The 12136-nt window shown below is 44.1% G+C and overlaps 1 protein-coding gene across 6 annotated transcripts in view; it reads left to right on the top strand.

Annotated features, from left to right (window-relative positions):
• The window catches only part of PPARG (peroxisome proliferator activated receptor gamma), a 171860-nt gene extending 160682 nt beyond the window's left edge, over positions 1-11178 (top strand). For 5 of the 6 annotated variants that reach the window (XM_060161140.1, XM_060161142.1, XM_060161141.1 and 2 more), the window contains one exon: positions 10726-11178. In XM_060161140.1, the coding sequence (XP_060017123.1) occupies positions 10726-10973 (248 nt within the window). In that variant the 3' untranslated portion in view covers positions 10974-11178. The remainder of the gene's footprint in view (positions 1-10725) is intronic. The other variant, XM_060161143.1, reaches the window with a different exon arrangement.
• The last annotated feature ends 958 nt before the right edge of the window (positions 11179-12136 follow it).

The raw sequence follows: 12136 nt of genomic DNA, 5'->3' as shown, positions 1-12136 counted from the left end.
CTCCTAGACCTCTCAGGTCAATACCATGGAGCTCTGTTTCTTACCCTTGGTCCTGACTTGTATGTGTATCAATATATACGTTTTAATTTGTTGGAATTAGAATAGAATCAAAGTACAGCACCTGGCCCAGAATAAGTACTAATACATCCTTGTTGAATGAATAGTAATCAAATATTATTAATAATAATACTGCCATTTATTGAATACTTCATTGTGAACCAGAATAGATGCTAAGCACGTTACCTGCATTCTGAATCTTTAATTTTTCCTGCAATTCTAGAAAGTCTCTCATTATCCCCATTTTATAGATGGAGAAAACAGAAGTTTAGAGAGATTAAGCAATTTTCCCAAGGTCCCAGAGCTACTAATCAGTGAGGCCAAGGTCTGATCCAATCTGACCTTAAAACGGATGCCCTTAACTGCCACTGCCTTTTTTGTATTGAGATGTGGAAGCATCCCAGTTACTTACCTTGGACTTGGGGTTCTTTGGCAATTATCAAAAACTACCCATTTCCATATTGCCCCCAAGTATTTTAATCAAGAATTTCCCGTTATAGTCCAGATATTACTACTTCCTGCTATCCAAAGCCCTTCTCAAGACACCATTTGTACTTGACTGCCTAACAAAATTACACCCCAGGTTTGAGAACTGTTCTGGGACGGAACAGAGCCCAGGGTTAATGCCGAGACTGGTGCTGGTTCTTCCATTTGTTCCAGTAGCACAGCCCCCGTTCGCAGAGCTCCCTGCAGAAGCTGACCGTAAGCTTTAAGTACCTAAGTAAATATGTCTGAGCTTAACCAGATACCATCTTATAGCAGGTTCCGATGGAGAGAAGTGGTTGCAGGAGAATTTGTGAGAGAAATTTAAAATTGTTAACAATACCTTCCAGTACCTTAATTTCTTCCTGCCGTTCGGAGACAATCCCAACGTCACTCCTCCCGTTCGTGTACAGGGGCCCCCTCTCCCTCCAGCTCAGAGAGCACTAAGGATCCGCAGGACAGAGCGGGAGGGGCTCTGGGCTTGTGGGTGTCCGGCTCCCCTCCCCGTCCCTAAGTGCCCTCCAAAATCTTGAGGATAGTGACAGCTCGTGTGTAATCCTTCCATTTTAATGCGGAACTGTTTCTACCAGTTAGAAGGGACAGCCGAGCTCTCCTCTGGAACAAAAGATAGAGGGCACGTGCCTGAGTGGGCCTGTGCTGTTCTTGAGGAAACTCCAGCTCAGGGGCCCTCTGATTCTCCACAGCCCAGTGGCCCCCATGTCTTCGTTGTCTGTTGGCATCATCCTTACTAGTTAACTGGGGGGAGACAAAACCAAAAATATTTGAAAACTGAGGCATTAATAATACTATGAAGAACAAGAGGCCAACTTTCTTCCAGTCTCCTGTGGCAGTTAAATGTTCAGCTACTTTATCCATACAGTGTTTTTGGACAAGACTTAGGCTGGGGTCTGAGTGGTAAAAGTTGTTTTTCTGACGGTTCTCGTGATATTGAGAATAAACACAGACATCTGACTTCTCATGTGACTGAGCGTTGAGCAGGGCAGTTGAAGAGTGTTGATGACATGGTTCATATCTTCCATCTGGCCCATGATTGTGTCAGAGAGTACTTGCCTTCACTTATTAATTGAAAACTATTGAATGGGCACCTGCTCTGTGTCTGCGTAGTGTATGGCACTGCTCCTTTCGCCTGCTGTCCTGGTCTCCCCACTGTGCTGCCATGACCAGTGGGCAAATCGTGTCAGGTGGCCAGGATGGCTTTGAGTAACGACTCAGTGTGGGTTATCTAGAAATGCCCCATTCGTTCACTCTTCTCCTAACCTCACACACTTGGTTTAGACAGAGGGAGGTATATTTGTAAGTTCTCTATCAAAACCAGAGAATTGGGGGTGGGTGTGGGTAGGGAGAAGAGAAACACACTAGAATCATCTGAGAAACTTGAACTACACACACTGCGCGCGCGCACACACACAGAGGCTTTTGTCATTTGTGGGACATTGAAGCATCTTTATCTGTGACTGCTTCAGAGATAAAATCCCCTCCTAACCCCAGGCCTGGTAGGCTGGGATCATTCGCTGTACTTGACCTCAGAGACAGACATGGGCTTGAAAGCCAAACTGCTGAGTCATTCCTGTCCCCACACCAGCATCTTGGAAGAGGCTCCGCCAGCCAGTCAGCGGGCCGCTTTGGGGAGCACTTTATCATTTTGGGCTCTCACAATGTGTGTTTAAACTCTGGGTGACCCCAGGCAGACTTCCAGACTGGCATGGCACTCAGACAGGTCCTCCGCAAGTGAGGAAGAGTGAAACCGGCCCCGGTTCCAGAGGCCGGCGCAGGTGTTGAGGCGCCCCGCGCTCCGGGTAGAGCGCCTTCCCCCAGGGTCCCGCCGCGTCACCCACCGGTGCACCGGGAGAGGCAGGCTGGGGCGGTGGGGGCCTGTGGGCTCCCCAAACCCCGCACCCCACCACTTACTGGATGTGTTATTTACCTACCTGAGCCTGAATTCCTTATCAGTTCCCTAAGTAAATGAAAGAACATTCTGTGAAGCCTGTGGCACAGTGCCTGGGACGTGGTAAGCACACAATAACTGCTCATTTTCCCTCTTCCCTGTACTGTATAATTTGAAGTAGCTGCACACAATCCTGCCAGAGGATTGCTTGAAATCTCACCAATAGCATTCTTAAACTCCCTTAGTACCGTATAAATACTCCTAAGGAGATAGCAGCTAATCCCTGTATCAGCTATCACTTTAAGGGGATTAGCTGTGGATTGAGAACAAAACCCCAAGGGACAGAGATACTGGAGGGAGGGAAGGGAGGGGAGAGCTCTGGGCCTTGCTGCCCCTGAAGGAGGTACCAACGAGCAGGAGTGTGGTGGGGAATTCTGTAAAGTTTGGGGGACATTATGTGTTAAGAGGTCATATTTAGAGGTTGGAGATCACGCCTATGTTTTGAGGTCACAGGTTCTTCTCCAAGACGTTGGAAAGGAAGACGTGGGGGGAGGGGAGAGGTGCAGAGAACAAATCCTTGGCCACTTTTTATTTTGTTGACTCCCTTTGGTGTGCCGTTGGCATTTCTAGAGGTTAAGGAAGCAAGGGAGAGGCATTGGATTCGGAGCATGCGTGTGTCGGGCCCGATGGGGAAGAAGAAATCACTCCCCATCTTTCCGCTCGAGCCTGGTTCCTCTACCTCCCGGTCTTGATCAGAGCTGGTGTGGGACGTAGAAGGGGCAGAACTTTATCTGCATCCCTCAGCTTGAGGGGAGCCTGCTCCTCCCCTGGTCTGGACGCAGAGAAGGGGAGCAAACCATGGGGCTGAGCTTCACTTGAGTGACCACAGATGACCAGAACGAGGGGACCCAAACCCCTGGTGAAAGGAGGTAGGAAAGATGGGACTTCCCAAGGGCAGGACGGGAGCCTCTGGTCCCCTTTCCATTCTGAAAGAGCTGGAAATAAAACAGGCCCCACGCTCCATTCACTGCAGGTGCTATTGAGAGATGAACCGAGCTCTGAACGCGGCAGAGGGGAGGCGCTGCCCACCTTGTTACCAGATACTTTTGTGTTCTGTGCTGTAGTTGGGGAGGTGGCTTTTGGAGGTGGTACTTGAGCATTTGAGGTGGGGGGACTTGGCGTGCAATTGCTACTTAATGGGCAGATAAAAGAAAATACGGCCTGGGCTTGGTTTCATTTTGGTGGTGGTCACCGCGCCCTCCATCGTAGCCAAATCGTACGTGTCATTGCTGTGTCATTTTGCGGTTGTCGTTTGGACACAGACAGAGAAAGCATTTATTTAACTGTTGTGTAACAGGGATATGTTAGAACGGGGACCACTTCAGAGGCAAGGACTCCAGTAGCCACACGTGCGTTCACGGCAGACATGCTTGTCACCGATGATCTTTATCTGTCCGGTACAAGATCTCTGTCCTGTTGTTCCCTTTCCCTGATAGCAGCCATCAACCACATTTCTCCCCACATCATCCATTGTTCACACTTCTGACTAATTTAGGCTGGCCTTGCTAGATTCTAGACACCACATCCCCAGCAAGGTGCAGTCCCAGGAGTGGAAAGGGAAAAGCATCTAGAAGGCGGGGTGGAGAAGAAGGGAGCAATTAAGGGCGAAAGAATAGGAAAGAATAGGAAAGATAGGAAAGAATAGGAGAAGACCCAAGAGCATCGCAGAAATGAGAGGAGGAGAAAGGTAAGAAAGAAAAGAGGCACGTTGGATTGTACTGTTACACTAATGCAAATAGAAATAGCTACCTTCCCGTGTGTCAGACGCTGCGCTGAGCACCTTCCGTCTAGTAACTCATTTCATCCTCTCGACGACACTGCGAGCTAGATTACTGTCACGTCTCCGTCTTTTAAATGAGGAAACCGAGGTACAGAGAGGTTAAGGAACTCGCCCGAGATTACCCAGCAAGTAAGCTTTCGGGTTGAGATTCCAACTGCTTCTCACTACACCGGTGGTGTTTGCTCTCAGCTTCCCATTAGAATCACCTGAAAGCTTTTAGGAACGTTGGCGGTCATACCTCAGGCCAGGTCAATTGGAGTCTCTCAGGATGGGACCCAGGTATTAGTTTGCGTGTTTTTAATTTCCCCAGATGATTTCAGTGTGGAGGCAGAGTTGAGAATCAAGCCCGCACTTGGTCAAGCCCCGGTTCAAATTTAAATATGAAAAGAACATGGGAAACGTTCTTAGGTTATTTTCTCTTAGCGGTAGGATGGTGGGAGGGAATTGCTACAGGCCAGACCAGTTTACCAAAGACAGACTTGGGTGAATTCAGAGTTTTGCCTCATGATCCCCATGATCCTGACAGTTAGACCAGGAAAGGACCGCAGAGTCCCTAACACCGTCTCTAAGGAAGAAGTGAATTTCGGCTCGGGGGCTTCTCTGTTTCATTATTGTTCTCAGTCCTGCTTACATTTGTTCAGCTACAAGAATGAGAACTTGCCCCAAACCCCAAACGTGTATCTGCATCAGGAATCATTTTCTCACGCTCCTGAACTTATGCTCTACCAATAACAGCTCAGAAACCTCCCATTTCCCAGCTGCACACATGCCACCCCACCCCTGTTTATGCTCCGGACCCCATTCCTGTGGAAACTGCCTCTGTCTGAACAAACACAGAGAATAGTAAAATGTTACAAAGCTCCTTTACCTGACTCCTTCTAACCATGACCTTAGGAAAGAAACACCACCGTCGCCTTGAAAATTCAGCCAAAACCCAGAAAGATAAGATGACTTGTCCAAAGTCACATGGAAGCCAAGTGGAGGAGAGATGAGATCAAGTCCTCAGTTTCCAAATCCACTCCTCTTTTTAACACATCTGTGAACTTAGGAAGCAATGGAATAAAGGAAACTGGGGAGCAAGAGTAAAAGGAAGTGAAATGCAAAGTGTGAGCTCCCGAAGGAGCTCCACCCCCCTTCAGTTTCAGCCCACACCTGAGCTAAGTTTTTCATTGCCTTCGGATCAATTTACAGCTGCCCAGCTATCAGACTTCTTTTTCCTAAATGCCCTGGGTGCAATCCTTTTCCGATTTGTCTCCATCAGAAAGAAATCCAATAGGAAAAAAACTGGGAACAGCATGACAGCAGCAACTAGAAAAGAAACAATACCATGCGCTTTGATTTGTCTGTGTCTCCTTCAGGAGATGCCGCTGTGGCCATCTGGTTCCCTAACCGAGACCCCTCCTGAGAAAATCTGGTCTAGGGAAATGCCTGGCCCAGGTGGGCAGATCCCAGGAGGGTCCAGAGAATTTGAATCTGCTTCAGATAAGCTCTTCACTTAACAGAACCAGATCTGGATAAGATGGGAGCTTTGTAGATTTGCCCACAATCAACAGTGCTCTCTAATCAATTCCAGCGCTGCACGATGGGGACCGGAAAGGTTTCTTTCCCAATTCTTTGCAGCCTGGGGAGTAAGGAACCGGTAATTGACTCCAGCTTCCTCGAGTGTTGGGTCCTGGAGCCTGAGTCAGCACGCACTTTCCCAAAAGGGCTTTCTAGGCAACCTAGGGCCAATGAAGGAGGTCCCTTGACCCTGATCCCATTCCAGACCCCAACTCTAACCCTCAGCAGGGTGTAGGGAGAGGACCTCAGACCAGCCTCCTAAGAGCAATACCTTAGCAGGCCCTGGGCCAATGGGAAAGGGAGAGGGAAGAGAAGGGACCCAGGACGGCTGGGTCTTTAGACAGATTTCTGTGGCACGTTTGTGGTGCCCAGCTTAGCCCAGTAAGTGTTCAAGTGTGAGTAGAAGGAAAGTGGAAAGAGAAAGACGGGCAGGGGAAGCAGGGAAGGCCTTGGAGCTGACTGGAGGGTAAAGGGTGGGGACAACCCTGACAAATCCGTTTTGCCCTTGACCCTAGGGAGTGCTTAAGACCAAAGGAAGCTTTTTTGCTTTTTAAATAAGCCAAATGTTTTAAGTTTAATGTGTAAGCCCGTTGATATACTTTTCTATTTAGATTTTGAGTTAATTTCCCCAGTTTAATTATGTGACTTTTGTAAAGGGAATTACACATAAGAATAAAGCTTACAACGTTTGAACTAGGGTCTTAGAGATCACCTCTCTAATCCAGTCCTTTTCGTTTACAGAGGAGAAAACTGAGGCGCCGTGAACTTGGTCAGTTTGCCCAAGGTCACAGAACTGGTTAGTGAGGGACCTAAAAGTAGAGCGACCACGTTCCCGCTCTCCTGCCCTCCGTTCTTGCCTTGACTGAGGCTCCGTAAGGGCGACAGTGGGACAGATCTGTAAATGATCTAACTTGTCACTAGAGAAAATATAAATCAGTGGCCACAAAATTTCAGCCAAACTTCATCTGTCACATCATAAAAAATAACTTGCCAAAGAGAGGTTTGAAAATCCAAACCAGATCCTTCTCCACTCCTAGAGGGAACAGTTCCATTGTACTGCACGGCAGCCAAGTGTTTCCAGCAAACCGATCAGCTGCATTTGAGGGTTTGCTTGTTTGAACTGTCACGATAAATGAAACCTAGTGGATTAGCATAACCTCTCTTCTGCAGAAGTTCTGACCCCACGGATGCTGCTCTAGAGGAAGGAGAGAAGGCTCTGGGGGCCGGGGCCCCAGCAAGCAGAGGGTCTGCACAAGGGTGTACACCGACGCCTCGACACAAAATGCTGCCACTGCCAACGCACATGCATTTGCTGTCCAGTCCAGGCCTTTGAAATCTGGCACGTCTGTTCAGGGGGAGGATCGGCAACCGTTAAACCCAAGGCACCAATCCAGGATCTGCTTTTCCTTGAAGTGTCAGGGGGTTTCATTATTGCATAGCAACTGTGAGAAAGGACAACTCCTCCAGGGGTGTGATTCTCTAGGCCAGGACTAAATCATCTGTTTCATTCTCAGAAGCTGAGATTCTTGCTAATGTTTCCAAAATTAAGTGCTGAAATTGAAAAAAAAAAAAAAAATTACTCCAGTCAATGGGAGATGTTGGAGAAGTTGAGGGGAGAGAAATCAAACTACAGGTAACTTTCTGTCTGTAATTTAAAAAAAGAAAAAAGAAAAAAAAATTTAAGAACATGTTCAGAGTTCCGAAAATCCCACCTGAGATCATCCTCACCTTGCTCTCCTGTGTCTCGCCTCAGCGGGTAAAGGTTGCTCGAGTTTACTAAATACAGGAAAACGCTATTTCCGGAGACTTCTTCTTTGTGCATTGATCCTGCCTTTAGGCTTGTTCACCAACCAGAAGAACTGTACTTTTCAATTCAGGACTCTTGGCTAGAACAGCCTTCTCACTCATAAACTCAGCCAACTGAGTGCTTCCTGTGTTTCCACTGGAGCCTCAGAGATGATCAAGACATAGTCTCTGCCCTCTGATCTCTCGTGGCCAAGTAGGGGAGATGAACAAGAAAATCAGTACCTATAATACAAGGTAATAAGAGTTAAGAGTATAGCATTCGGAATCAGATTCAAATTTCAGCAGTGCTGTTTACTAGCAAGTGGCAGATCTTGGGCAGGATCTAACTCCTTTCTCTAAATCTTCATTTTCCCCTCCTTAAAGCACTGACCTCATGGAGTTATTGTGGAGATTAAATGATATATTGTATATAAAGCCTTCAGTACGATTTTTGGGAAATGATAACCACTCAATAAATGTAATCTACTAGGATAGTAGCAATTGAGGTGTTTGTAGAATGCTATGAGGACCAGAGAAAGGGGATTGGAAGAACAGGGGCAAGGAAGGGATGACCTCCAGGAAGGCTCCAAGACATAAGGACACGGGCTAGATTTTGAAGAGTAGGTTGAAGTCAGTAGGATGGTTGGAGGGAAGGTGAGACTGCTCCCAGCAGGAGGAACAGAACGTGCCTAAGCACAGTTATGACAGAATGTAGGATGTTTGAGGGACTTGGTGTGGAAAGGGCTTAAGCAAAGGCACAATGATAAACGGAGGCAAGACAATGAGGAACATTAAAAAGAGAAGTAAAAACGTTTATACAGTGCTTTAGTTTACAGTAAAGGGGAGAAGAGTTAAAATGAGAAAAAGAGGGTGATTGGCCTTCAAGAGCTAAAATTTGGAATCAGTACAAGGTATCAAGTGAGTGACCTGAATGTCATACATGATCTCTGTGCCCCTCTGCTGAGCCTTAATGAGAAAACCTTGTATTCTAACCAGACTTAGAAATTAGAAAAAACAAAAACAAACTCAGACTTTCCACTTGGAAATCTAAAAACATGTCTCTGTATGACTCTTAGATTAAAAGTGAAATCAAAATAGTAAAACAGACTATTTAGAAAAGAACTGTGAGAGTATGATTTACCAGAGCCTATGGGGTGAAACAGAAGTGACACTCAGAGGAAATTTTAGAGCCTTAAACTCATCTATCAGAAAATAAGAAATACTGAAACTAAATGAATTAAGCATTCAACCCAAGAAATGAGAAAAAGAGGAAAAGAAAAAAAACCTAAAGAAAGTTAAAAGAATGAATTAGCTAAATTGAAAACAAAAGGCAATTTTCAAAAACAGAGTTGATCAGTAAAACCAGGAGTTGTGCTTTTTTAAAAAGCAAAAAATAGATAAGCCTTTGGCAAGTCAAATTTTTAAGTGAGACAGTACACAAGTAAAAAGCATTCAGTTAAAGGAGGTATATATAAGAATAATAAAAGATTCAGATTCTAAGAGAATATTATGTACAACTTTATTCCAATATAAATTACTAAAATTTTCCTTTGTAAGTAGTAGAAAACCTGAATAAATTAAAAGCTATAGGAGGAAAATTAAAGATAGTAAAAGATTTACCACCAGGCTCAGATGGTTCTGCAAATAAGTTCCAAGAAACCGTCAAGGAATAGATCATCACTACATAGAAACAGAAGGAAAACTTCTCAAGTCAGTCAATAAGACTAGTTAACATTTATTACCAAAAGAGGCAAAAGGTAGCACACACACACACAAAAAGACTCTGGACCAATCTCACAAATTTAAAAACCCTAAATAAAATATTAGCAAACAAATGCAAGAGTATAAGAAAACCTATTAATGTAATTCACTACACTAGATTAAGATAAAACCATATGGTCATCACTCTAGGTAGCAAAACTTTAAAACATTTGATGAAATGCAACAACATTCCTGACTAAAACAAACACTTTAAAACTATTGGGGAGCCAGGAGAAAAACCTATCCACCATAATCCAGTAAACATCATACTTGTGGTAAACCATTAGAAGCATTTCCTTCAAGGTTAGGAATAAAACAAGAATGCCTCCCAACACTACTATTATTTAATACGATACTAGAGACATTAGCCAATGCAGTATGGCAAGAAAAAGAAATGAGAACTATAAACACTGGAAAAGAAGAAATAAATAAAACGATGATTATTTGCAGATGCAATTGTCTGTCCAAAAAATTTTTTAAATCCGTGATAAAAACTATTTGAATTGACAAGAGTGAAATTGGAATAGATTCAATATAACAAAGCCAATCGTTTTTTTCTAAACATCAGCAGGGATACATTAGAAAATGTAATGAAAAAGAAGTGTAGAATACAAGAAAGTAAAGAAGTAAAAGTAAAGAAGAATACTAGAAAGTATTTAAGGTTGAATCTAAAAAGATCTACATGAAGCAAAAACATTAAAAACTTAAAAGTAATTTAAGCTTGCCATTTAAAAGTTCAAATAAGGAAAAGTATAAAGAAGAAGGTGAACATTACCTGCAACCTCACTAATCAGAAGAAGCCTATGTTAAAATCTGGTCTGTCCTTCCCAAGTGTAACAGTATTTGAAAACTATGTCTTGTCTCTTCGAAAATGCATGAGCTATATTAAGCAAAAAGAAGACAAAAATGTGTGTTAAAAGTGTGTTTAAAGTAGTGGTAAGAAAGTAAGTAGAGGTTATAAAACATAGACTCATCAGGAAGGAACAGAAGTTGAAAATGAGATTTCTGAGTGAGTAGAAACATGCCAGCAGGAGAGTCCCCCGTCTGGTGAGACAGTTGCCTTGCCACCCTCTTCTGTCAACTGGTCACACAGATTTAGTCTTGGCCGGGAAGAGAACGGCCCTGGAAAGAGCTTTGATAGTCTTGGTTTTCATTCCATTCTCCTTGTATGCAGTTCTTGCCCACTATCTGCTTTCCTTCCCTCCATACCCTATTTTAGAACCAAAGCAAAACCAACAAAAAGTGAGTTGTTTGGCTGAATATGCCTCAGATGTGGAGCCAGAGAATTTTGTAACTGAACCTGCTGTTCTGTCTTCCATTTCTGCTCCCCCAGACCGCCCCGGTTTGCTGAATGTGAAACCCATTGAGGACATACAAGACAACTTGCTGCAAGCCTTGGAGCTGCAGCTCAAGCTGAACCACCCCGAGTCCTCTCAGCTCTTTGCCAAGTTGCTCCAGAAAATGACAGACCTCAGACAGATTGTGACAGAACACGTGCAGCTGTTGCAAGTAATAAAGAAAACAGAGACGGACATGAGTCTTCACCCGCTTCTACAGGAAATATACAAGGACTTGTATTAGCAGAGAAGTCCGAGTTCACTGACAACATTTTCCTTCTTCCAATTGCACTATTATTTTGAGGGAAAAATCTGACACCTAAAATATTACTGTGAAAAAGCATTTGAAAAAGAAAAGGTTTTAGAATAATAGATCTATTTTATGCATATTGTTTATAAAGATACATTTACAATTTACTTTTAATATTAAAAATTATTACATCGTGAAATTGCTGTTGTATTTGAAGACTGAGTCTGCTGTGTCCCCCACTCCACCCTCCAGGCTTTTTTTCCTTTTATCTCCTCCCCCTTCCTTCCTTCCTTCCTTTTCTTTTTCCTTTCTTTCTTACACATGTGAAACACTATGAATGGAATTGCTGATAAATTTTCATACTCAGTCAAATAATTTTTTATACTCAATTTACAACTTTTCTGAACCTTCTATCTGCTTTAAAAATCACAACTAAGAATGGAACTTCAGGACCAAAAACTGCTCAGAGCATGTGTTTCTCAACCCAGAAGTACTCGTTTGGGGCGTATCCCTAGGCCTACCAAGAATTCAATCTTCTTCCCCAATCCCAACCAAGATTTTCACTCACCAACAGCAGCCCTCTAACAAGATACCAAGGCATGTGCAAATACCCAGTGGCAGGTATTAACGGCTAGATGCTGTGGGTAACACAGAAGTGTTATAAGATGTGGCACCTGCCAAAAAGAACTTACCATTGAATTGAGGAGAGAAGATGAATCCTTCTTAAAAACAGATTAAAATACACAGTACACCCATGTGCCAAATGAATGGTTCCGCCCCCACGTACTCTAAGAGTTCAAAGTAATGAAGATTGGAAAAGTCATGAGTGACTGTAAATTCATTCAGGTGGGCTTCAAAGGATGTGTTGGACTTGGGATAGGTAGAGAGTGGAAGAGAAGACATTCTAGGAAAGCAAAATCGCAGGAATAACAACAACAGAAGGAAACAAAACCAAAACAAAACACGAATGAGGGAGAAGGGCCGCATTCTGGTCCCGACGTACATGGAGCAATGTTGCTACAGGTATTCCTGCTGGCCTCCTTGGGACCACCTTGCCCAGGGAGCTCTGACTTTTGTAACCTCAAAGGCTCATTATCTGTTTAGGTAATGCATGCCTCCCCAGCAAAATAGATGATATGTTCCCTAAAAGCAGGGAC

This window comes from Lagenorhynchus albirostris, chromosome 10 (assembly GCF_949774975.1).
Source record: "Lagenorhynchus albirostris chromosome 10, mLagAlb1.1, whole genome shotgun sequence".
NCBI classification, from domain to species: domain Eukaryota; kingdom Metazoa; phylum Chordata; class Mammalia; order Artiodactyla; family Delphinidae; genus Lagenorhynchus; species Lagenorhynchus albirostris.
This window is presented reverse-complemented; position numbering and strand designations above follow the sequence as displayed.